The sequence below is a fragment of the Dipteris shenzhenensis genome, chromosome 2, assembly GCF_047967505.1.
Source record: "Dipteris shenzhenensis isolate YYH24624 ecotype China chromosome 2, Dip_SZ_1.0, whole genome shotgun sequence".
Taxonomy (NCBI): domain Eukaryota; kingdom Viridiplantae; phylum Streptophyta; class Polypodiopsida; order Gleicheniales; family Dipteridaceae; genus Dipteris; species Dipteris shenzhenensis.
Window position 1 is genome coordinate 29,945,299 of NC_141597.1, and position 27,888 is coordinate 29,973,186.

Below are 27,888 nucleotides of genomic sequence, written 5' to 3' on the forward strand. Positions count from 1 at the left end.
TTCAAGAGAGGATTCAAAAGAAGGATCAATGCTTGAATGCTGAAGTGATCCAAGAGAAAATACTAAGTCCAAATAAAATGCATCTTTTCCATGTGCATACCGAAATCTCTATCGCAAAGGGTCTGACATACACAGTGACAATATCATTGCTTCCATGCTACTCTTGTAAGGACTTTATGCAATGAGATGCAAAGAAAATGATTATATTCCATGTAAACACATCTACTTATCTTTATTGGTGTTTTGGGATTGAGTGATGAAGTGCACGAGTTTATGCACTAAGCAACACTTACAATGGTTGAATTGTTTCATACATGAACTTCTCATACAAACCAATCAAGTCTTGGCCACCAACTTGGTTGAATTTTGAGATTGCATAGGCTCATTTTGGACTAAAGTTGTGTTTTCAGGATAGGTATGAGGATGCATTAGCTTATTTTTGGAGAAGCTTCAAAAACCAATACTGCAAATCTGACATATCTACAATTTAATTTTGGGAACATCTAGAAACATCAAAGCATCCATAGATAAATAATCAAATTTTGTAATTTTAATACTGGGTATACAATCTAAAGACCCTTGCTTTACATGTGTATGGATTTCTTATATTCAATAAAATCATGTAGACATGTCATTTTACATAAATGAATGAGAGATACCTGTATCAAGTTTGAACATAAATGACTTGAGGAAAATGAATTTATTGATTTGTATATATATATATTCCTAATATTTTATATCCTCAAGTGGTATTGGATTTTCAATACTTAAGAGAATATTATTGTTTAAATGTTGGAAAACTAATCACTCTAACTCTTATCCTTGAAGCTTTTAATAGTGAAATATTTACAATGTAAATTTTGAGAGCATATAGGTGCAATTAGCTAACGAACCACAATTTGTACTTTTGATATTAGGCTTATGTCCGAAAATCCGTTGCTTCCATATTCGTATTGGTTTTCTGTATTCAAAAAATTCATGTACACGTGCCCTTTTCCAAAAATGAATGAGAGAGAGAGAGAGAGCGAGAGAGAGAGAGAGAGAGAGAGAGAGAGAGAGAGAGAGAGAGAGACCTGTATTTGGAACATAAATAACTTGAAGAGAATAAATTGAATTGTATGATTTGGATGCTCATAGGTTTTTATATTTTAAGTCTTTAAGGCACTACAAGACATCAACCATAAATATAGCAATGAAGTTTGGAACATAAGTGAGTAGGCTATAATGGCTTGATTTTGTGAAATTTTATGAAATCTTTTCTTAACCAGTTACTAGCTCGTTTGGTTCATCTTTTTGTGGATAGTAATTGAAGAACCTCATATACATATCACCTTCCAACAAATGAGTGAGAGGTGACTATAGTCTAACTATTGGATAATATGACTAGAATCAATTGATTTGTATATATTCCCATTGATCTACATGCTTCTTTGGGCCTAAATTTTTAATCTATAAGAAAATATTGGGCAGGACATCAACCTTAAACATAATCACTACATGCTACTTTTGCAACATAAATCATTGCACTAGAGTATGAAAATCAACAAAAGTCTTCGCTTGAATCACCACCTTGCTTGAACGCAGTCACTCAAATTCTAGTAATCCTCTTGGAGCAATTGTGATTTAAAGCATGAACAAGCACAAGTATCCCAGTAAAGACCTCATTTGCGGCACATAGGCTCCACAATATCTTTTCATAATCACAAAAAAACTGTTGCTATAACAATTAAATAATGGTTGAAGTTGCTAGATAGTTATGTGTAATCAAGATGCATTTGTTGTGTGATAAACTTATGCGATATATGTGCATCATGTCGTTCTTCTGCTATATTTGCTAACCAATTGAAGAAGGGTTGTAATTCAAGAAGCTTTTGTCACCTGAGTCATCCCTCAAAGTGATAACGTCTTTTTATTGTGCTTTGTTTGGGTGAGGTTGCTGGTTGTGAGTTATAGAATGAATTGTGTATCTTACAAAGTGATATTGAAGCATATCATGTTTCCAACACTTGCTTGCAACCCTTTGGTTGCATGTTGATCCAAAGAAGCCCTTGCATCTTCATATACCTCTTGAATTAGTTGATTCTATAGCTTGTACACGCATAGAAGTCCTGACTGCTTGACTTAGCTTGTAGCACATGATCAACCATATTGCCACCTTGCAAGTCCTAGATGGTTTGTTAGGCCTTTGCTAAAGCTAGTTCTATCTATTGGATCCTCCAATAATACTTGCAGTGCCTTCCGTAACACATCTTACCCTTCTTGATTGCTCCTATAGAGTTGCACTTGGTCCATAGTCACTTGGATCACACTTGCAAAGCAAGCCTATCTTGTGTCAAATGAAATTTGTGCACGTCTTGCCAAAGTACATGAGCTCCCATGCTAAATTCTAAGATTTCATGGTTCTTGCTATTATGAAATCCAAATATATTACACTTTTATCTTGTCCTCTTCTCATCTGTGCACTTTATTGAATTCTAGCATGCTATGTGTCATATAGCAAGCACATGCTATTAAGGCTACCTAACCACTCACCTAGGGAGCCATGTGCAGGGTCCCTAAATCCAACACCTAGCCACTGCCATCACTGAGCACTCCCCAAAAGTCCCAAGAGACGATTGAGTTCTTTTGAGACATGCAAGAATTGCAATCATACCAAGTTACAACCAAGTCACAACCAATACTTGACACTACATTGATTAGACTACTGTGTGGCCTCTTGAACTCAGGCCATTCGAACACTTATCGCTTAGATACTTGGAGGGTGGGCCCTAGGTCCTTGATGACTTGGAGCTCGAGTTGAGTGCATTCTCAAGGTAGGATGTAAATTATTTTTTTAGACTGCAAAACACCCTTCAGCTTGGTTGTGCACCATTTGGTTTATAATGGAGCTACTAGTGAATGAAGATAGGTAAGGAAAACATGCAGAAACAAGGTCAAAGGGGTTGATCTTATCATCCCCATAGTAGTGCCTCCCTGGTTTCTTGAAATAGGCATTGCCATGGAAGACAAGAGTTAGTGCTTACATGAGGAGATTTCATACTAGCAAGTGTAAGGAGGCTGCAAGAAGTGAATCGCAGATGGAAACAAAGGAGGGAGAGCAAGGAGGTATGATGAAACTGTAGGAAGAGAATGTCTCCACAAGGAACTTGAATGAGGAGGGGATTATACACATCAAACTCCACCCAACCTGTTGTTGGCAAGTGTGGTGTCGTCTGGCATGGGCGCACCCATAACACACCAACTGTGAGATGGCAGGTTGGGGTCATCAATGAAATCACCATATCATTATTTAACCTCACAAGGAAATCTTCATTGGCTATGAGATTGGCAGGTTCTTTAGGAAAGATGGGTCCCTCCAACAAAGAACGATTGGCTGCAACTAGAGCGCCCAAAGTTGGGCAACCAACCTAAAGGCAAAGCCACGGACTCTGGCATAGCAAAGATGGAAATACTAGCTTCGGCAGTGTATCAAGCAAGATTCCAAATCAAAATGAGTACATAGTGTTGAAGCATAAACTAACAACCATGTTGAAGCATAATATCATTTTTTGGAATGAATAGTAAGCTTGATGACAATCTGGAAATTCAAAAATGGAGAACTTACTTGGCTTAAAGAAGCTATGGGGCATTCTTAATGGTACAATTATACACCTTGCCATTTTCTTAAACTTCTACAAATATCCAAGGGGAAGCTCAAAGTCAATGACTATATTAGGAAAACATGGGTATATTTTGTGAAAGAAAAACAAGAAAAATTGGATTATTTTTAAGCTTTCAATGATTTGGTGGGGAAATAAATAGACATCTATATCAAGGCTCTAAATTGTGACAATGGGGATGAATATACATTGTTTTGTCTTGGTTCTAGAATGATTTCTTGGTAGAACAAGAAGCAACCTATTATTTTATTTTCTTCCACTGACACAAAATATAAAGCAACAATAGGGCAACAACATGAGGCTATCTTCTCCTCATATTCTAAAGGTAGTTCCATCTGTGAATACTCTCTTTGAACAGAACGCATGCATGAGCATTTTTCTTGTATGTACTGAGGGCTACGTTAGGAAAACAGGGAATGGGTGAAATTTGAGGCTACGGACGTGCTTCTGTTGGTCCCAATTGGTTGACATTGGGATGAATAGGATTCATCCTCCGAAGATAACCTTTTTGGTTGTTGCTGAGTCCATTTTATATGTCTATTTCTAAAGGAACCAAACACCCTCATTTGCTCGACACTAGCTTGATCTATCATAGCTTGCTTCATTCTAGCTTTCTATCAATGTTTTCTTTTCCGTGCAGTTTCTTTGGGATGTCCTTGTGCCATATCCTAGAGAGGCCATCTTTCCATTTTACAAGGGTATTTGTTACTTTCCACCTCTGATTTAGTGCTATATTGATCTCATATGAAGGGTTGAGCGACATTGGATTGGGAAGAACTGTGAGTTCTTTACAAGTTGAATTCTTTTCTTGTTACAAAAACGAATGTTTTCAATGCATGCTCATGTGTGTGACGATGCAAAGAATGATGCAGTATTGGTCCTCTAATGGGGGAAGATCCCCCTCATGATGATAGAATTTTTTTCATTTGTCCTAAATGCAAGGTGGGAAAGAAAATGCACGTTGACACATGAAGAGGGTTAACAATACTCCTTGAGATCACTCAAATCAACTTCCCATTGAACCTACCCTTAGCCTAAGGCTCTTATTTCATTCATTCTAATGTACCCTTTTCACTATCCTACACCGCCTAGGACTAAACACATGTGCATATTTTTATTGATAATATTGACCAATATACATTGTCTATTGGTACCATTTGTACATGGTCCCAACAAGACCCTAGGATCAATCAAACTCCCCAAATTGAGATCCTATCTCCTCACTTCTAGGGTTATTCCAAGTAGCTTTGTGTAGGTTTAGCTATAACAACACAAACATACTCGTGATGATGTTTGGTTTTGGAGATTGCTTTTCATTTTTTTGTCATCCACCCTCACCTTATGAATTGCTCAAAATATAAATTGCACGATGTGGAGAATAAGCAGAGTGTATACAAAAAGTGGTAAAAAGGAACATCACACATGTAAATACCAAGCATAAATAGCCTAATGAGGTTTCTAAGAGTCATCTTAAGACTTTGTATCATATCTTTTGAAGTGATGAGAAAGGCATCCATATGTTCAAATCCTGAGCGATTTTTGCCTACATCTCCTCTCTACACACTATTTTAACATTTCTTGCGAAGATCTATTTTTTGAAAGGTCAATAAATTACGTTGCCTTTGTTTGGGTTGACCATTCATGGTTCTCATTGTGCGAGAGCAAGGAAGGTGTAGCAATGTGATGCCATATTATGGTTTCAAGGGCATGTGGGCAACAATGTGCCCAAATATTCCTTGTATAATGTCTGCAAGTATACGTGGACCATAGTGTGATGAGAACCCATGTGCACATTATGCTTACAAACTACTCTAAATTGTGGAACACAAAAATCAATACACTGCATGTGACAAGCAAGAATGAATCATAACTAATGAGTCATTAGAAAAAATGTTTACATGATGACTCTTACAATGGCTAAGATGAGGATGTCTATCAATAGTGGTTTGTGAAAGACGTAGCCTTAATCACACAAGTGTGCACTAATATTGATTTGGGGTAGTTCTTAGCTATGCATTATAGAGCAAATGGCACATAGATTCTTTACTTGGTAAACACTCACCTACCCCTAGCATCCTAAGGACACATACATGAAAAGAGCTGGTGATGCGAGGGATGAGGGGAAGGGGTCAAAGAATCAATGGCATGGAGTAGGATTGGAGGCCTCTCAAGCATGGGCATTGATGTGAATGCCCTCCAAATGGAAGGAGGGCAATCATCGTCCTTTCATGGCATTGCACTTATGTGATTCGTGCTCTCTTTGAAGTAGAGATCAAAATGCATTCCTAGGCACAGTCATTTAGTGGATTTCATATTTGATGCGAGCCTTTAGATTTGGGTGTGATGCTAATTATTTGCCGTGTAATTCTCTAATGTAAGTTCCATTGAGAGGTTTGGTTAATGTATTTGTGTGCAATTGAGTCCTAATGACTCTCTTATTTTTTGAACTGCAATTCTTTAGTGGAGCAAGTGGACCTTGGGGTTGGAGAAGCCCGATTTTTCCACCAAGTCAAGCCCAAAAATTGGCTCTGCATTAGTACACGTGAGCCTATCAACCCTTCTAACCTTCCTTATAATAAACCAAGAAGTAGTGCCCATGAGCATTTGTGCTCTCCTAGTGTTTTAAAGATGTCAATTTCATGTGCATCAACTTTATCACTCTTTAAATATCTCTACAAGACTAAATGATATCTCAATTCAAAATTCAAAAACCCTCTTTCAACTATGCAACTATTTTGATGGTGGCTCACATAATGCAACTATTTGGATGGTCGCTCATGTAATGTATAGCCTAATGGTTTTGTTGAGTTGTCTCCCACAAAAGACCAATGGCATGGTGTAGAGATAATCTTAGAAGCATAGACAATCATAATTAGAAATCCAAAATCCATCTTTCAGATATACAACTATTTTGAAGGCGGCTCATATAATTTGATGGCCGGATGGCATGATATAGAGATGGCCAAATTCATAACAAAGCTCAGAATCCACACATTGTAACCAGCTATGATCATTCTTTGTTTACTTTGCAATGAAAAGTGTCCAAAGGAACACAAGAAGCTAGAATATATGTCGAAATTACCTAGCTAAAAATTAATGCGGGGGTACTTAACACCATGAGAGAAGGGGATAGGTCTTGACGTGGAGGGGAACGAAGTTCACATTGATATAAATTTTTTTATCTAAGTTATGAAATTCTATTTTTTAAATAGCATATGTTTGAAATACCTCGGAGTTCTATTTTGAAAATAACATGTCTGAAATATCTAAGTGTTTGACATTTCTCTGCTACTAAATATGAGCCAAAAAGATGTGAAGACCATTTAGAGCAGATATGTACAAACAGGAGTTTTATAAATATAAAATTTTGCTAGATCCACCAGTATAGAATTTTTTGCAAGAACCAAGCATATCTAATATATTGGAGAGGAACTAACGCTTGCTTCTTCTTTTTTTCAAGTGATAAGCAGCTATACACTTGCATTCCTTAATGATGCGTTTGTCAGTAGAAGAGAATTGGGTATCTGAATTTTCATGATAAGTGCTATGATCCTGTGGCGGAATGCACCCATATCAATCACCAGCCTTTTCACCTGGTTTTCAAATAAAATTGCTTCAAATACCCACTATCAACTGAGTTTACAATTCAAGATGATAGGATTTTGTGTTACACTTGAAGTTATGATGAAAGACCTGAATCAACTAGAGTATCCTCCTGCAGATTGAAGTATTTCACAACCAAGGGAATTTGAAATAAGATGTGATACAGCTATGCCTTGAATTTTTAAGTGATAAGCAGCAAGAAGGGAATTGGTTCAGCTGCTTTTAGATCATAAGTGGTATATGATCCTGTGATGCAATGCTCAGGAATCAATCATTGTCTTGTCACCTGGTTTTCAACTTAAAGCCTTCAAATAGCAGGGTTTTTTATTCAGATTGATAGCATTTTACGTTACATGTGTACTAATTCTCATGTTCTGAAACTTGACAGGACAGACTTGACCTAAAGAGCCTGCTTCCAACTGGAGTACCTTGCTTTTAAATGGTTGGTGGCCAAGCATCGAAGTCTTAAGCTGTGGAGCCTAAAAGATATTTGAAACTGAAAAGAAAGAGGAAGAATACAAAAGACTAATCACATAGATAACGCACAGAAGCTTTGCACAAAGCATAAGTAGCATTTGCATCCTCAAAACCTGAATGTCTGAAGTTCGTCAAACTGCTCATTTATCGACCTGGCTTTGAGCGTTTTACTTTCCTTTGCCCATGCGAACCAGTGCCTCTTGTACGCTTTGAATGTTTTTTATCACTGAGCCATAAAATAAGCGTCTTAGTACTTTCACCTTGATTTTGCAATATGTCAAGACAGTACCAAAAAACCTTGTACAAGAAAGCATCATGCAAATCTGTGCGCGCGCATGCGTGTGCACGTGCTCGTGTGTATGGCATAATCAATGTATGTTCACATCCTAAATTGAGCATTTGCTACACTGCTGGCTATTGCTTCTTCTAGAAGAGTGTACTTTTTATTCATAAAGCAATACATATGGTTTAGAATTTGATATCCTCTGGGGGATGGATTCTCTTGTTCCAACAAGCATAAAGAAGATGAGGGTTGGGTTGGGCATTGCAATACTAGTTTGGCAGCAAATAAGAACCAAAATGCAGCCCTTTCCCAATGTACTGCAGCACCACCAACACGGTAGATTGGGAGATTGGATGTTATGAAGGGAGCAGCGCTATGCCTCTCTTTAAGTCCGCTTATCTCCAATTACATCAGCAAATGTATACAGATTAATTATCCCTCCCCCGCGGTTCGCGCAGCATGCTAATAGTTTGTGGCAAATAAACAAAAAAAAATTGTGGTACATGGACTTGCAATTGATATGGAGATGTAAGATACCACTCAAACAGAGAGTATTCGTATCGAAATCACGGCTGCAATTTTCCGTGTTGGGAAACTTTTGGCAAAAAGCTATATGTCTTAAGTGCACATGCTTAAATCAGACTGTACTGCATATGCTATGGCATTGCACAGATACTAAAGACTGTCCCGCTTATCGAGGTGTTTGGCTGCTCACTTTCTTGACATGCTTTTCTTGGATCTTTAGGAGATACAACAGAAGATTGGAAGATAAGACTCCTTTAACAAGGTCAAAACATGTGTGGTGACCAACTCGACCTCTAACTGAGGTTAGGGGGAAAAAACCTTGTAAAAGGGAAACAGCCCCTTATCCCGTTGGTCACTGCCTTAGAGATTAATATTTCTAACACCCCCTGCACTGACAATGCCAAAATATACAAGGAATAATATTAATCAACAAACAGATATAGGTTTAAAGCGTGAAAAGCCTCAAACTTTGGAGAGGAAATGCTTTGCTGAAAAGATCTGCCACATTCGTGTAGGGCAGAAGATCAAGCTGATCTCTCCCACATGTAGTCGTTCTCAAACATAGTGATGATGTATATCTATGTGTTTCAACTTTCATATGTGCATGAAGTGCAGGATTCCATGCCACGGCAATGGCACTTTGACTGTCACTGAGACTTCAGTTGCTAGACAAGGATGCCGACGGAGATCTTCGACGATTTTCGTGAAGGCACAAAAGAACGATCACCCAGGCACGAGCGTGGCAGTTAGACAGGTGTGCTGCCATGGTGCACATACGTGAGATGATGTGGCATGCAAGACAGACATGGCCCTGACATGGCAAGTTACCGTGCTAACATGGGATGGTTAACCGGTCTGCTGATGTGGCAAACACGTGGCAATGCAGGGTGCAGTGACATGTGGCAACTCAGTTGATGATGACATGTCAATTGACATGGCATTGCCAGCCTTCTACAAACAGTTCATGCCCAAGCAGTTTAGAGATCATGTCCTCATTGCCTGGTACAGTTTGCATATGGATGCAGGAGATACAGTAGAGGCCTATAACTAGACATTTTGGGATGCATACTGGCAGATTAGTCCCTTCAAGAAGATCTCAAAGAAGACCTAGGTAAGAAAGTGCATGTCTGGTCTCACCTGAAAGATATAGGATCCCACCACAGTGCCTTCTCTTTTTACCGGGACAGCAGTCTGAGAAAAAGGAGTTTCCCAAGGCTCAAAAGAGGGAATTTCAGCCTCAAAAGCCGAGGGGAACCAAGCACCGAAAGCTTTCAAAGGTAAACCTCAATTTTCCCCTAAGCAGAAAGCCATTTTCTGCAAAGAGGGGAAATGTTTCAGGTGTGGAAAAGAAGGGCATATGGCTGCCCAGTGTAGCTTGTTGGTAGCCTTAACTTTTTTAATAGAAGTGAATATGATTGTAGCTTGTTTGTACCCTCAAAATTTTTACAGTTCTTAAATGAGTGCCCTGATATGATTTGTAATGTGTTTTATATGCCCATGTTTGGTTGTCTTTTTCCAACAGATTATAAATGGACTGCCCAAATCCTCCATAATATTTCCTAAACCCAAAACCTCTTCCCCATGTTGCCACCATTTGGCATTTGGATACCCTACTACTCCATGTAGCAGAGAAAATTCAGCATGATGAAGAATGGGTTAAGTTTAACATGGAAGTGCATGTGCGCAGGTGGGGTTGAGGTAGATTGTCAAGGAAGGAGCATTTCTTGATACTCACAAGGACCAACATGAGGGATCTCCACAAGCTTTGGAGGGACCCATTTGAGCCAAAAATCAATAAGGAGGAGACTATGAAGGATATCATGGGCTGTGTTCAAATCTTCTTGGACCGTGGGTACATCATCCAAGAAGAGTATAGGTATATAGAAGAAGATGTGCAAGATGAGGTCCCGAGTGATCCTTCTAGCCATGAGGAGAGGACAGTACGAGTGATAGTAACATAGAGCAATAGACCTCCTCTTTCTTTAACATATGCTAGAATGTCTCTTTTGGAGACAAATTTTGTTTATGAATACTCTTTTTGTTGATATATGATAATGTCTTTTATGGAGATACATGATCATATATGATAATGTCTTTTAATGGAGACCAATGTTGTTATCAATACAAATTTTGTTTATCAATATGAATTTATCATACATTTAGTAGATTGAACTTGAGTTTTAAGTAGTAAATTATCTTTTAAGTAAAGTGTAAGTATTTATTATTTTTTCCGCTTCTTACTCGATCTTGTGCCTGTGTTTGTTTTCTTGTTTGTGTCTGTATTTGTCCAATCCTGTTAAATTAGACATGTCAGCACGTCACATGTCCAAAGTGTGGACTCCCCATGGTGATCAGACTCCTCGTAGGAGGAGACATCATGGCCTCTACTCTCTAGAGGACTTCAATTCCACTCAGTCGACTCCTGAAAGGACTACCCCTGGGTGGACTCCCCAGAACCTCTTTACTAGCAGCTCATGGCTTCATCAAGAGTCCTGACCATCCAGGAATAGCCAGAGCTGAAAATTGTGCATAAAGTGAAGAATGGTCCGTCGTGCTGGGCTCGAGGGTAGGTTCTTGTGGGACTGCATCAAGAGTTGATGCAGGTTCTTGTGTTACTACCTTATAAATCCCATCGAGTTGACGTCGTGTATTCGGTGTTGTGGGAAGCTTTGGAACCCAAACGTATCGCTCGCCTTGATAGTCACCTTGGGCTTCCAAGAGCCTTGTTCCAATCCATTGTTTATGAAACTTCTGCTTGTAGGGCGGTGAAATTTGTCCTTGCTGGCCAGGCGATTGGCAATGTGGGGGAGTGTTTTATGAAGGAATTGGCTGTGTTAGACTGAGCGGGGAGGGGTGACGGGTCTGAAATCCGTCCACGGCTATGGTCCTTCCATGTTGTTACCCCCTTTTGAAGTGGTGTTGTGCACAAAGGACAGCCTCATGCACTCGTTGTTCGCAGAATTTATGGGTAGGGCCTCTGGCATTGGGCGTGGGAAGTAGAGGTGGGAGAGTAGTTTGCGGCAAGGGTTTGCCCTTATCGAGATTAGGCCTTCGAGCAGCATTTGTATGGATTTCCTTCTGCGATCGCTCTGGAGCCTTGGAATTGCATTCGTTTGCCTCTTGCGGGTGGTTGTACTGGGAGGGAAGTGGAATGAACTTTACAGAGCGGGATTACTAGATCTAAAGAGTTGCGGTTCTAGCTCTCCACTCAATTTGGTAATTTACGGCATAGCACCAGATCTTTCCCAATATCATCTGTTCGTCGATCATCTCTGTGGGAAGGATTTTCTTCTTCTTTCCATCCCCACACAGATGGTCTAAGCGAAGTAGTGAATTCAATAGTATTGGATTTATTGAAATGCTACGTGGCTGACCAAAGTTTAGACTGGGAAAAGTACCTACCACTAGTGGAGTTTGCATATAATAGCAATACAGTCCACAGCTCCACAGGGAAAGCCCCCTTTGAGGTCATCTATGGGAAGGTGATTTTGCCACCTATCCTGAGGCAAAGATGAGATTTTTGCAACTGATCAGTTTGTCAAAGACCTCCAAACAGCTTTCAGCCAGGTCCGGACAGCAATCGAAAGGTCTCCAGAAAAGCATAAGTAATAAGAAGGCTGCAAATAAGCACAGGAGACAGTTGGATCTCAAAAGAGGGGATTGGGTGCTTTTAAAGTTCGAAAAAGCTAGGCTCCGCAAGCTTAAGGGCAAAGAAAAAGTGTATGCAAAGTTATCTCCTAGGTATTACGGCTCTTTCAGAGTTTTAGATGAGATTAATGAGGTTGCATAAAGATTGGCACTGCCAAAGCATTGGAGGATTCACAATGCTTTCCATGTGAGTCTTCTAAAGAAATATGAGGGACCGGAACCTACACAGCTAGTAACAGAGGATCCACAAGAAGTGCACGAGCTGGAGGAGGTCCTTCAGCCATAACAAATTGTGTATCATACTGTACGCAAGGGCCCCCATGGAAAGGAATTTTACAGGTACCTTGTAAAATTCCAGAACTACTCGGCATTGGATGCCAAGTGGATGGATGAAGACATGTTGTCTGATCATCCATAGCTTTTGATTATTTACAAGGAAGCTTCTCAATTGAGATCAATTGAATAGAAGCCGAGGGGATGTCACCAAGTTGTAAATACTCCAAAGTCAAAGTTCCAATTGACCATTTATTTAATCATAATTAACGAGTCTCTTATTTATTTAATTATGTTCAAAAAGTTATCGCTTAGGCCAAGATGGTTAGCTACTGTTAACCAAAGAACCATAGAGCTGACTTCAGTCAAAGAGTGGTGACTTAAGTCAACGAGACTTGGCTTACGCCAAGAGGGTTAACTTTGGTTAACCAAGATGTGCCGACTTCGCTTAGAGAGACTTGGCCACAATTAAGGAGCTTCGACTGTCAGTCAAGCCCCTTAATTATGATAAAGAGGGTTGACCTCGGTCGACCAAAGAAATTGTTCCATGGTATGTGCACATGTTTGCTTGGTGGGGACGCCCACAGAGACTAGGATAGCGCCGACGATTAATGGGTGCCATGGCTATGTGCGCTTTAATTAATTGCTACAAGTACTAAGAGGGGTTGAATACCCAAGCCATATGGAGCCTAGCAAGCGACTAGGAGTTGTTCGCATGACCGTGCTACGAAGACCCTAGAATTTGCCCTTTGAGGCATCTAACTAAAATATAGTTAGGATCTAGTTAGAATGATGCCAAGTGGCTATTGCCAAAAGAATGAGCTTGAGAGCTCCTTTGTCAAAAGGATTCACTGTTTTGATTTTTTATAACAGCTGAGCGCTAAACTGATTTTCTATTCTGAACTTTTCTCAAGCAATAAATACCTTCGGGGCGGATCCAGCCCAACTGTTGTCTTGGGCCCTAGTGAGTTTGCGCACAGAGAGAGAGAGAGAGAGAGAGAGAGGAGATTGTTTGAGAAGAGACAACAGGAGAATGATTAAGAGGATTGCGCTGAGATTGGCTTAGGATTGCACTAAGATAATTTACTGTGGGGTAGTCAATATATTATTGTGAAGTAGTCGGTGATTCTAAGGTCTTCCCTAGCCTATGGCTATTATAGTCTTTGTAAAGTGCTCCCAAATGTGCTCCTACCTTCTAAAAAATCTCTAAAGCGTCTTTAATATAGGCTAATTCTAGAGAATAGAGAAAGATAAAGTAGGAAAAGGCGATCTATGCACTAACATTATTTGCTTCATAGATTTATTTCTAATATCTCTGTAGGATCGAATGAAAGAGAGAGTGCAGGTAGCAAAGAGTCGCACGAGTCTTAGCCGTCACGTCAACTAGGACAATGAAAAAAAAAGGAGTACAAGGTACAAGTACCTAGACCTAGGACTAAGTGTCCTATGTGGCCACGTCAACTAGGACAATGAAAAAAAAAGGAGTACAAGGTACAAGTACCTAGACCTAGGACTAAGTGTCCTATGTGGCCTAAAAGGCACTAACACTACAAGTGCCTATATTTATGCCTACAAGGCACATACCATGGCCTATAGGGCATCACTAGAACCACCAGGAGATGGCCTACAAACCCCCCTCCATGGGATGGGCTGAAGTATTCTGGAAACGTCTCAGAATACCTAGTATTTTCTGGTCATGGTGGCACATGTTCATCCAAAAGGATATAGCCACCTATGAATGTACAAGGGATGTTAGATCATATAACAAAGGGAACCAAGTGTAAAGCCTGTCGGAAGACTTCGAACTTGGGACGAGCAAGTGCCTTTGTAAACATATCTGCTATGTTGTCCTCTGTGGGAAGATAGGACAACTCTCTGTCTCTTGCTAACAACCGCTCCCGAACATAATGATAGTAAACTTCAATATGCTTGGTACGCGCATGAAACATTGGGTTACGCGCAATGGCCAAAGCACTCTGGCTGTCAGTGTAGACAATAGTGGAGGATGTCTGGCGATTACCAAGATCTATAACTAACTGTCGAAGCCAAACACACTCTACTGTAGCGGTGAAAGTTGCCCTGTACTCAGCCTCACAGCTAGATGTGGCAACTGTTGGTTGCTTCTTGCTGAGCCAAGACATACATGAATTGACAAGCAAAGAACAATTGCCGGTATGTGACACTCTGGTGTCGGAACATCCTGCCGAGTCACTACCCATGTAAGCATGCATGGTAAGTGAACCCTGATCACCATAGAAGAGGGCTAAATCCTGAGTGCCTCTGAGATATCTGAAAACTCCCTTCATTGCCTGCCAATGCTGTGAACTAGGCATGTGCATGAATCTGCTGAGCTGAGATACTGCATACTGGTAAGTCAGGTCTGGTGTGACATAAATAAGTAAGGCATCCAACAGCCTGCTGATAAAGAGTGATATCACATGGTGGACTCCCATCATGAGCTGAGAATTTGAAGCCAGGGTCCACTCGAGTAGAGATTGGCTTGCAATCCTCAAACTGAAAACGATCAAGGAGCTGTCCAATATACTTGGATTGAGACATCATGATACCCCCCTCAACATGAGCAAACTGAATGCCCAAATAATAGTGGAGCTGTCCCATGTCGGACATTTCAAAAACCTGCTGCAAATCAGCCTTGAAAGCTGCAATATGCTGAGTATCTGGGCCCGTGATTAGCATATCATCCACATATAGAATCAGCACTAATAAATCAGATCCACTCCCACGGACATAAAGAGTGGGTTTTGTGGGGCTATTCTGAAAACCAAGGGATAGTAAGTGTGCATGAATTTTGGCATACCATGCCTAGGGTGCCTGCTTCAAACCATAAACTTATTTTCAGAATTAACAACCTCAAAGCCAGGAGGTTGTGTGACATATACTTCTTCCTACAGATCCCCATGAAGAAAAGCAGTCTTGATGTCAAGTTGGTGCACTTGCCAATGATGATGGGCTGCAATGGCAATGACACATCTAATGGTAGTAATCCTGAATGTGGGAGCAAATGTCTCCTCAAAGTCAATGCCTTGTTGTTGGGCATACCCTTTTGCAACAAGACGGGCTTTGTATCGATCTATGCTGCCATCAGATTTCCTTTTTAATTTGTAGACCCACCGGGTTCCAATGGCATGCTTGCCGGGAGGGAGATCTACTAATTCCCATGTGTCATTTTTAGCAATGGAATGTAACTCAGCTCTCATTGCATCCATCCACTCTTTGCTGTCAAAAGCATCTTTATGGCACAAAGGCTCTTGATTGCAAGCTGTAGCAAGGAGTGCAAACTCAAGAAAGTGACCATGCTGTCTATTCCCTGATCTTGTCCGGGCAGCAAAAGGCTGATCTTGTTTGCTGTCCCTCAATGTATCAAGAAGCCATCTGGGAACTTGCCTTTGTTGTCTATTGACAGCTCTTTCTTCAACGACTGCATCATGAATAGTGGAATCATTTTGTGCTGGAAGAGAAACGTGCAAATCAGCATGGGGTAGTGGCTGATTATTGCTTGGTGGAGGGCCTGCAGGAGGCTCATGTTGCTGGTCAAAGTCCTCTTCTGAGGATGGCAGAGGTAACCAAGATTCAAAGGCATCAAACATGTCAACATCTGGCTTAGATTTGCAGTCCACAAGAGGAGAAGCTGAATGTTCAGCAAAGATTACATTCTCTACTGACAATAATCTTCCCAGTATTTGGTTGATATAACCGATACCCTCTGCTCTCCTGGCTGTAACCACTAAAGATGCATTTGATTGCCTTGTCATCAAGCTTATGTCTCAGCTGAGATGGTACATGAACATATCATGTGTGAAAGTGAAGGCTTCCTGCCTTTCCATGCTTCATAAGGTGTAACAGTCTTTAATGCCCTTGTAGGTGATCTATTCAGCACATAGTTGGCACACATTATTGCATCAAGCCAAAATTTATTGGGCAAAGACTTGGCCTTAAGCATGCATCTGGCCATCTCCATTGTGGACCTGTTTTTCCTTTCAGAAACAGGATTCTGCTGAGGAGTGTAAGGAGTAGTGCATGAGTGAATAATGCCCCGTGAAGACAGAAATGCATCAAACTCCTTTGACATATACTCTCCTCCCCTATCTGTGTTGAGGGTGACAAGCTTGCATCCTGATTCATTCTCAACCATATTCAGCCACCTGTGAAAGCATGAGAAAACTTCAGATTTGGCTTTTAAAGGATATACCTAGGCAATATCTTGTGAAATCATCAATGAGTCATGAAATACTTATACCCCCCAATGGCATTTGTCCTCATTAGGCCACAGACATCACTGTGTACTAGCTGCAATTTCCTTTGTGAGAGTTTTGGACAATTCTTTTGAAAAGAAAACCGATGCATCTTACCCAAAAGACAACCCTCACACACATGTTTGAAAACTGTGTGAGTTTGAGGTACATCATTTGCCATCTGCTGTGAATGTAGCTTTGCAAGAGCTCTATAATTGAGATGGCCCATTCTTTCATGCCAAAGATGAGTTTCAGCAAGCTGTGAATCTGAAATAGCCAATGCCTCAATAGAAAGTGCAGGCCCTTTTGCAAAGTGCCAGTGAGAACTATGGCATTGTCATCACGAAGATCATAAACTAGGCATCTGTAGCCATCAAAAATCACTCTGAAACCTGAAGTAGCAATTGCTGAAATTGAGATCAAGTTGACTTCAATTCCAGGCGCAAAGAGAACATTTGTCAAAGTGACAGGATGACTTGAAATAGATGTGAGCTGCACATCTCCAATTCCTTTTACAGCATATGAAGCGTTATTAGCACATGTGACAGTCCCCCCTCGAGGTGCATCAGCTAAAGAGTGAAACAACTGTCTGTAAAATGTGACATGCTTGGAAGCACCATTTTCAAAGTACCAAGACTGAGCATCATCAGCAGTAAAGAGTGCATCAGCTTTGGAGGGATAAAATGAGCAATGGAAAGACCATGCCCAATCATCCTGAAGAGCATGTGCATGTGAAGCATCTGCTGGCTCATCGGATTCAATAGCATGTGAGGCATTAACTGTCAATCCTACTTTCTTTTTCTTCGAAGCAATGCGCTTCCTGCATTCTGAAATGTCATGTCCAGGCTTGCGACAATAGTTGCATCTTTTCTTCTTTGACTTATCTGCTGTATTTTTAGGTGCATGGGAGGAATTGCAGCTGCTATGCACAGATTTTGGCTTACCCATAGGCTTGGAAGCCTTGCCTCGAAGCCTTGCCTCTTCCTGTCTGCTATGAAGCAAATGCATGATCAGGAATAATGGCTTGTCTATTAGCTCTACTTTGCTCTTTCTGCAAAAGCAAAGTACCTAGCTGATCAAAAGAATAGTGGTCTGGATTACCCATGGCCACTAATCGAAGGGTTGTAGCAAACCCTTGATATGTATCTGGCAGTCCATTCAATGTGGTATTGACAAGCTGTGAATTTGGCACCACCTTATCAATGTTGGCAAGTTGTTCCATGAGGTCCTTAACCTTTGTCAGGTATGCATCCATAGAGTCACCTTCATTCATACTGACTTCCTGTAATTGCCTTCTCAAATATGCAACACGTGCTTCATTGCGAATCTGATAGAGAGAAGCCAATTTGTACCAAGCATCCTTTGCTGTCCTACAAGACCGGATGTGTGGAATAATGATTCTCTTGCATGATAAAGCAATACATGAATGTGCATTTGCATCTCTTGCATCCCATCTTGTATGATCCTGAGTTGGAAGAGTAGTAGTAGGAGTGCTAGAGGATGAGGCATCAGCAGGAGTACCCCCTGCAGAGGGGCCAGCAGTAGAGGCAACCACTGTAGCATTGGCTGGCCTCAGATCAACCCCAGAAACAATATTCCACAAATGCTTTGCAACAAGAATATGTTTCATGAGATAAGACGACATCGGATAGTTGGTGCCATCCAACTTATCATCTTCACGAAGAACGCCAAATAGATCTTGATTGTTCCCAGCCATAGCAAATGTGATACCGTGAAAAAGACCTGAAAACCCAAAAGCCTCAAGGCTATCACTGCAAAAAGCTGGCTGTCCAAAAATGACAGCAAATTTCTGCAAATTTCCAACCCAAAACAAAGGGCAAATGCAGATCTGACCCAAATGTGATTGTGTCAGGCAACGTTCACTGCAAAAACAGCAAATCTGGCAAAAGCCCCAAATTTAATGAGGGCAAATAGGCCAAAAAGAGGGCAAATGCAGAAAAGCCCTAAATTTTGCTGAAATTTTTGCAAATGTGACCCAATGTATGCGAATCTGACTCAATGTCCTGCAGAAAAGACTCAATGTCTGAAAATCTGACTCAATGTCCTGCAAATGTGACTCAATGTTCTCCAATCTGTCCCAATGTATTGCAATCAAAAGTGAAATTGCAGACCAAATCTCAAAAATAGCCTCAAGGCTTGCAACTGCAAAATTAGGACTTGCTGTCCACAAATTGTCTGCAAAAGTGCGCCTGTCCCAAAGTATGGACCTCAAAATGTAGGCTTTCCAAGCTGTTGAAATGGCTTGAGAAGATTTCATATAGTAGAAGGAAGTTAAGGAGAGCAAAAGCCCTCAAAAGCCCCAAATTTTAAGAATACTCAGCAAATGATTTCACACGTGCAAAGGCTGTACCAAATCTCGGAGCAAGTACAGAGCATATAATTGTACGGATGCAGAGTACACTGACTATACGAAACGTACGACAGAGGTGCGGAATCCAATGTACGGTTGTATGGATGCAAGGTGTACGGTTGTACAGAGACATGTACTACGTTGTACGGTGTACGAAAGATGTACGACGGCATTACGGATACAAGTACGTGAATCCAATGTACGGTACAGGTACAAAGTACGAAGACTGTACAAACCAGTTACAAGACCTTCCGTACGCCTGTACGAAAGATGTACAACGATGCAGGTATGGAGCCGTACGGTGGCTCAAGTACAGACAAGTACGTAGTGCAGGTATGGAACGTGTACTGTGTACGGAATCCAAAGTACGATGGCGCAGATATGTATGGAAGTAAACTGTGAGTACGGTTGTCCATACCGTACGACTGTACGGATGAAAGAGCGCTGGTACAAATCCGATGAGCACGAGACGAGTCTACCTCAGCTCTGATACCACTGTAGGATCGAATCAAAGAGAGAGTGCAGGTAGCAAAGAGTCGCACAAGTCTTAGCCGTCACGTCAACTAGGATAATGGGAAAAAAAAAGTACAAGGTACAGGTACCTAGACCTAGGACTAAGTGTCCTAGGTGTCACATAGGACTAAGTGTCCTATGTGGCCTAAAAGGCACTAACACTACAAGTGCCTATATTTATGCCTACAAGGCACATACCATGGCCTATAGGGCATCACTAGAACCACCAGGAGATGGCCTACAATCTCTACACTCCAGACAAAATATTTCAGTTTGGAGGATTTGATGCTCATGTAGAGTGATAAACACTACTACCCTTGGTGTGAGCCCTTTCAATTAATCAAACTAGATGGTAGGCAGGGTAAGCTCTACCAATCATCCTATTAGGTGACTACACTTAGGGAGTGATGCCTACACAGATGCGATCAGTACTTTGGTTAGCTCTTAAGGGAGAAGCAACCATGTCTCTTTTTGGATCTCTCAAAAGCCACTTTGTTCTTTCAAAGACGTTTGAAAGCATGTGCTGTGTGTGTGTGTCCGCGCGTGTGCATGTCTATGTGTGCCCACGCAGCACCACCTTCCCTTCACAAGCCTATTTCAGCATATTTATCAGTTATCTATGTATGCTGCATTTCCATTAGTTTGTGCATGCAGGAAACTGTGTGCCTCTCACACATTCTCCCAGACACAATATGGCAAACCAAACCAGTCAAGCAGAAAAGAATTATCTCCTTAAAATGCAATGTTGAAATGCACTTACCCCACTAATGAAGAGAAGAGTATCAAGATACCATACAGAGGCATAATCAACAACGCAGAGGCCTGTGAAAACATCAGTTTTATAAGCCTTAGCATTTCACAAAATAATATTACTATACATCCAAAAGAGGTCCAGTAATTAACAGGAAAGAGAAGAAAGGCATACCAAAAACCAGACAAGCTCCTTGCTTGCTATAGTTGCCAAATATTTGTTCTTCTTCAGAGCTCTGCGGACCTGACGTTGGAGCTGTGGAATGAAAAATATGTTATAAGAAGGTGAGCAAAGGAAGGGAAAAAATAATCATAAATCAGATCTACATTTTGACAGGTGTCACAGCATTTTTTCATCCATTTCTTTGGTCATCTTAGACATCTTACAACTTGTAAACTGTGTGCAGATGCCAATATGTGATGAGAGTTACAGACTTTAGAAACGGTTATTTTTGAAGTACAATATATATATATATTCAAAAAATCTACACTTATACACTAAAAACACGTTTCATACACAATTCAAATGCCACTCGGTGATGGCACACATTAGATATTTATTACGATTGGTAACAAATTAGAATTAAGAATCATGATATTACCTGATATCATACTACATATTGTAACAAATATTGTAACAAACTACATTTAACATTGAACATATACCTAGATGAATCCAGGAACATTCCCAAACTCATCATCTAAAAACACAACATAGTGCACAATTTCAATCTCACGATAGTCACTCATAAGATTGAAAACCATAAACTCCATCACGCATAGCAGGGACTAGCTACTATGACATCCCCACTGACATCATCAGCGCCCAACAGTGGGTGCCAACCATAGTATAAAAATATGCTCTCACACATACAAATCCACACACCCACACATACTTGAGCATCCATTTATATAAAGTCTTCGTACTGAGTTTCTGTCGGCACTCCAGAGGTGAAGGGCACACTCAGCCATGACAAAGGCTAGCATTAAAGAAGAAGGTTAATCAAAAAGTAGTCCAAAATCTCTTCATTCAAGCTACAACTGCTTGTGAAGACTAAACGATTTTATTTTAGTCTCTCCCAAACGAGCATCTAAATCTAGCTGACAGGGCAACGCACCATTTAAGATAGAAAGAATTATCGCAATACCAACAGGCCGCAACTTGGACGAAAACTTCACAAGGTGAAATTTGCATGTCCACTAATACAACAGAAGCATATACCTAGATGAATCCAGGAACACTCCCAAACTCATCCTCTAAAAACACAACATAGTGCAGTTCAATCTCACGATAGTCACTCATCAGATTGAAAACCATAAACTCCATCACGCATAGCAGGGGCTAGCTACTATGAAATCTCCACTGACGTCATCAGCGCCCAACAGTGGGTGTAGACCATAGCATAACATTGAACATGATTAAACTTTAAAGTTTGAGAAAAATAGTGAAGTCTGAAGTGACAACTGCCTTGCCATCTCTCTTCAAATCAAAATAAAATGCTAAAACCTGAAGTGACAAGTGTCAAGCATGGAAATAACTACGAATAATTACAGATCATGGATATTAGGTCATACACATCATCGACTAGTGACCAATAACCAATCATTAGATGGTAGGATCCAGATACAAAAATAGTCAAATAGATCATACTTCATTAAACAAACATCAAATTGCTAGTTAGATCTATAGTTTGCATCAGGGCTTGGCGCGGGGGCCCGCGCGCTTGCTCCGGGTTTGGAGGGACGTCTACAGCCAGCTGAGCCCAGGCGAGCTGGCAGCAGCAGTAGGTACGACACGTGGGATCCAGGCTCGGCGAGCGGAGATTGATGCTGCCATTCCTGCAGGTTGGAGGATTCCCATGGTCACAGGATAGCTCTTCCCGGGAGATGAGAGGTGGCTAGGACAGTTCACTCCACAAGGCATTCCTTTGGTGGTTGCAGGCCTTTTCTCGGACTCCTCGATACACTTCTTCTCCGTCGCCGATGATAGCCACCTACAGAGCAGAGAGGCCGTGATCGACCCCTAGCTTCCATGGCAGTGCCTTCACATTGTAGGGCTGCAAGGGAAGACGTGGCATATAGACCCCCTGATTATGCAGGACCAGGATTGGAGACTCTCGATATGGGAGGGCCATTCCTTGACAGAGGTGGAGTGGGACCCAGAGGAGTGGCGCTGGCCACCATTGGAGACCTCAGAGAACCCTACCCCCTTCTTCTCTTACAGTGCGCGTACGGGTAGGCGTGCTCTTGGGGCTCTCCAGCGCGGGCTACCCACACAGGCACATAGTTGGTATGCCCAGGGGATATCTCTGGTCTTTCTTCGCACTTTCTGGAAGACTCTTTGGGCTAGCTGGCGGCCGAGGAAGATATCTTACTTCCTTTGGATGGTGGCACACAAGGGGCTACCAGTTGGCAGCTGGCTGAGGCAGATGGGGCAGGAGGGGCACTGCCAGATGTGTTTTCAGGAGGAGTCCCTGAAGCACTGCCTTTGGAGCTGCTCGCATGCGCAGACAGTTTGGAAGGGAGTCATGGGGATTTTAGCGAGGGCTGCACCCGAGCTAGGACCGATCACTTGGGGAGCCGTTTGCTGGTGCAGCACTGAGATGGGACATCACTTGGCTTATGAGTTCTCTAGACAGGATCCCGTCTTCTTCATCACGCAGGCCACCTGGGCATACATGGACAGCTTCCCTTGGCATCTAACAGAGACAGATGCACGAGCGATGACTCGGCACCTAGTTTGGGAGATCATAGGGAGCATTGCGGGCTGGCATATCTGGACTTCCAGATGCGCGCAGACCGTAGGAGATCAGACTTCTTCTGCTACCTAGACCCTAGCAGACATTTGGAGCACGATCGTTCACACGCTCAAGGGTCAGTGGGATCAGATTCAGGGGGGGTCCCGGGCAGGGAAGGAAAAGAGACGACACTTCCTTCGCGACTGGGACCATCGGGAGTTGTTCTTCCAGCACTCCACTCAGAGTCTTCAGTGGCATTACGCCCCCCCACCGTGGCTGTTTGTCCACTCTCCGATGATTATGCCCTGAGAGGCTTGTAATTAGCATTTTGGCTCCTCGGGCTGTATCCATTTTGTGATTGCAGCCCGCTGGCCTTTAGGCCTTCTTGTACTCTCGCTTTCAAGTAATATAACTAGCACTACTTTTTGCGCAAAAAAAAAAAGTCTGCATCAGGGACAGTGTTACCCTCAGGCCTCAGTATCATATTTTAGTTCCATAATCTCTAATACATGAACGTCTTTGTGTTCCTCCTCCTCCTCCTCCTACTACTAAAAGGAACAAGCTGGAAAGTACCAGCCACGATATTCGCCTCATGATATTCTCCTGGGTTCTACTGAGACCCCTTCAATGGGTCTCTTCTCCCAAACCAAAAACCTCCAAGCCTCTTCTTTTGATGTGTATGAATCTAGATCATTGTACCATGACCTCTGACACTGAGCTGCTATCCTGACTCCCTGAGGCATACAACCTCTTATCATGGCTGATCAGCATGCATGCTATCTTCAGTATAGCTTTGTCACCTACAATGTGCAAACCAATGAAAGCTTTGCACATCCACAAGGCTTTCCTAACACGCGTTGGGTCTACAGTGTCCATGGTTTCTTCCTAACACTTCAAATTGGCTTTGGGGGTGAGCCTTGGTACGTTGGGTGATGATGCTTAGAGTTCGCATTAGCACCGTGATCACTCACATGCGGACACGTTGAGTTCTAACTAATGGTTTCAGTTTGGGTAAAATTTGAGTTATGTAGGTCAAGATATAAGCCTAGCAAGCCTAAGGTTGTATTTTGTCCTAGAACTATTTGTTTAATTAACCATGTGCATGGGTAGAGGGTCATGGGGAAATTTTTATTAAAAAGATGTAATTAAAACTTAAATATATTCTAGAATAGCTAATCAAATATTAAACTTTGGATCTAATAAACTAGAAAAGCCGTATTTGACTTTTTACAACTTTTTCAAGCTGCTTTAGTGGCTTGTCCTAGCTTTTGGAGCTTCCTGCTTTTCAATTTGAGGGGTGATTGGTTTTCTACCACAGTCCTGCTATTTACATATTTCCAAGTTCTGGACAGGCCAAAAGTTGATTGTGTTTTACAGTTTCAGCCAGTTCTTGAATTGCGATTTGATTTCATAGTTTTGTTTTTAGCACTCCACAAGGTAATATATCTATTTTTAAACTATTATATCTAAGTTCTAAGAGTTCTGGACAAATTAGATTTCAAAATATTTTTTTTTGGCAAAAAGAGACTTCCATTAAGTATTAAAGAAAACCGTTAGAGCAAGCTCCATACGGGATACACCATGCAATGCATGAAAAGCTCAAGAGCCAAAAAGAAAGGATTGGGGCTGATAGTGCCATCTCAATCCGGTAGAAACCTCCGAGAAAAAGGGAGAACCCCTCCAAACTCCAAGAAATACAGTCCTCCTAGAAGAGGCTGCCCGTGAAGGGCCCTGCATGCTAGCCCATATGGCTATCAAAGTGTGAACCGTGTCACTCCAAATACCCGTGAACACCTGTGATGGGTGTATCTGGGTGCCATCCAAGGCCTCTATGCATTTGGTTCTCCAAATGTGCCAAGAGGAAATGCTAGCCAAAATCTCCTAAGAGGTGTCCACTAAAGCATGCGAAGCTCTGAAGGGAGTAAGTGGTACATCCTGAAGAGAGCAGGGCTCTATCACCTGCCGGCGGATCGAGAGTGCCCAAGAGGAGGCTCACCCTCATAAAACACATGGGGCCCAGTAAGGGATAACCATGCGACCAAGTCATGAAGAAAGGGGAAGTATGAAAAATGTTTAGTATCCGAGCAACCCCTTTCCAAACAGTCCTCGCCTAGCTATAGTCCCAAAGGCAATGTCGCCCTGACTCCTCTGCAGAATGACAGCAAGGGCAAGTGGGATCAGCCCCAAATCGTGATCTCCACAGGTTCACTGCAATCCCTCCATGAATAGAAAGCCAAAAGAAAAAAGTGATCTTTCTATTTCTGAGGGATTTCTAGAGCCTCCTCCAAAAATTCCTACGCAAATCTGTGGTGATGGAGAAGCTGTCCCAATGGGGGGCTTTGGAGAGAATCCAACCCCTACTCCTCAGCTGAAATCTCCTGGCATTACCAACCGTGAAACGAAAGAAGGGAATCCCCCTCTCTCGGTGCTCATGATCTATCCTCTCCCACTCTCCTGGGTCCCACTGCAAGCCCCTGATAGGTGCACCTCCATATAACCACAACCTCCAAGATCCCAGGGCCAAGAGCAGAGGGTCAGGGCCTAAGTACCACTACAAGCCCGCTCCATGGTCCACAAAACTAGCAATCCTAATAGACTGAAAGGCAACCTCTAGAAGAATATCATCCGTGGATCTAGAGAGTATACCTCCAACCCCAACGTCAAGGACCAGTGCGTCTTCCCCGAGACCTCGAAGAGCAATCACCTATAGAGGAACTGCTGTCCTAAAAAAAGCTCCCATCCAAGTGGAGGAAGTAATAGGCATTTCAACTGTCCATTCCACCGGGATGGCTGCATCTATCTGCTGAATCCTCATGGACTGTAGTCTCTGATCAGCCTTCTAAGTGCCTACTATGTAGGCGGGGCCTCTCTCCCATCTAGACCACTGCATGTAATGGGAAGTGCCCAGTGGTCTGCCATGCTCATCAAGTATACTATCGTTCCAAATGATCGGCTGCCTATCAATCTCTTCGAGGTTAGAGGGCAGAACCCTTCGAAAAGTGTTCCTGAAGCTCCCCCAAGCTTTCAAGATGGCAGTCATGAGAGGAGAGGTAAAAGATCTGAGAGAGGCGGAAGTAAAAATCCAGCAAGGGCTGTCCACCCAATCATCTCCCAGGATAGGCGTGCAAGCCTGAATGCATCCAAAAAAGAAATCCTTCCAAGGTTCCTGCCCAAGCATGAGCCCCCTCACCCCCACTTTACAAAGCAATGCCCTGCACTGCAAAATATCGATTTCTGGGTATTTTCTAGCTAGAATTGCTAGAGCCTGACTGTTTCTAATGTGGAATTTTGTGTTTCAGAGTTAAGAAACCAGTTGGCACCCGCATGGAGACCACCGTGTGAGATTAAGCTCTACCTGGAGAGCTTTCTACACCTCGATATCTTCAAGGACTGCCAGTGGCTACTTTTCTGAGTTCTCATAGGTTACATTCCTCGATATAGAAAACATCGATGTAATACTTTGGTTATATGTGTATAGGATTTCTGGGTCCACCTTGTGTCAGTCCGAGGATCTGTGTTACTATCGTAATTAAATCAATGCATCGTGGAATAATAGAAATTACCTAAGATTAACTTGGGGGATAGGGGGTGTACCTCATTCACAACATATCAGGTGCGTCTTTTCTTTTCTCAACTATCTCTTGTGTGAATGGTTGTATGGTACGTGTGTGAAAGTCAAAACCTATACAATGGCTATAAAAAAAATATAAGCTTGCTAAGTCATTAGCTGGAGAGTGTGCTTCCCTATAGCATGACTCTGACATAAGTTAAAATTCAAAGCATTCAGCAACATGATATAGTCCATTCATATGATGTACAGATTTTCAGCCTAGAGCACCACCTAGTTGGGACAATGGCCCAGCCTGCTCCTGCTCCCTATGGCTTTGGAGTTGATTCATTCAGCACTTGAGGAGGAACTCAAAACCTAATCAAACTTTAGAGCAATAAGACACGGGATTAAGAAGATTGATGCAGTCATCCCAAAGAGTTGGCGTGAGGGACCACACCATCGAATGAGATCCTTCGATTGTGTTACAAAGAACAACCAAAATGACAAATATATCCTCTACAAAAAAAGCTAACCCTAACACTAACCCTAGGGGGAAATTTCCCCTAGCTGGTTACTGCAGGGAAATGCTCCACACTACTCATGAATTAAGATTGTTGGCATCCTCTTCTCCTCTTTGTATGATATGCTCAAGTTCGATGTGAGGCAGCTTGACTTTGCGATCCTACAATGATGGTACCTTGAATGGGACGGGTGCTGGATGGATCTATGTCCAATCTTCTAATGACTTCGCATGCCTAAAAGTCAAGGTCTCGGTCTCTCAGTCTCCCATCCACTTCTTCTCTTGTAAATCTCATTGCCGAGTGCAATACATATGATCATGGATATGGGCTTCCCAGCACCCCCAAAAAGCCTCATCAGCCACTCTGATTGTTACTCCTCCCTGAGCAAGTTTTCCCCCCCAAAGGACCCTAGTTCCTTCAATTTCAGACCCCACTACAGCTTCCTCTAAATGTCCAAGCCACTCCTTTAAGCATCCTTTTGGATGACTTCGGGCTTGAGCATACTTTGCTTTTCCTTTTCAAGGCATTCCTTATATGTGGCAGCCCATTTTGCCCCTGGCATCACTAGCCTCATTCTCACCTCCGTTCCTTGAACATAGCAAATTTTGACTCCAAGAGCATACGCTAGCTCTCCTATTCCTAGGAGGGGTTGTGTTTTTTGGAGCAAGTTCTCCTTATGAAATAGGGGCTCTCATTTTCATGAGGAATCCAGCCTTTTGTTCCA

At 42.0% G+C, this 27,888-nt stretch overlaps 1 protein-coding gene across 3 annotated transcripts in view; it reads right to left on the reverse strand.

Annotated features, from left to right (window-relative positions):
- Nucleotides 1-7,269: 7,269 nt before the first annotated feature.
- LOC147904601 (uncharacterized) overlaps nucleotides 7,270-27,888 on the reverse strand; it is a 121,982-nt gene continuing 101,363 nt past the window's right edge. Inside the window, exons 11-14 of one of the 3 annotated variants that reach the window (XM_087387553.1) lie at nucleotides 20,531-20,611; nucleotides 20,366-20,427; nucleotides 7,853-7,965; nucleotides 7,270-7,758 (exon numbers count right to left, since the gene is read on the reverse strand). In XM_087387553.1, coding sequence (XP_087243679.1) covers nucleotides 7,884-7,965; nucleotides 20,366-20,427; nucleotides 20,531-20,611 — 225 coding nt within the window. In that variant the 3' untranslated portion in view covers nucleotides 7,270-7,758; nucleotides 7,853-7,883. Of the gene's footprint in view, nucleotides 7,966-20,365; nucleotides 20,428-20,530; nucleotides 20,612-27,888 lie in introns of all 3 variants that reach the window. The other 2 variants (XM_087387560.1, XM_087387568.1) reach the window with 2 other exon arrangements.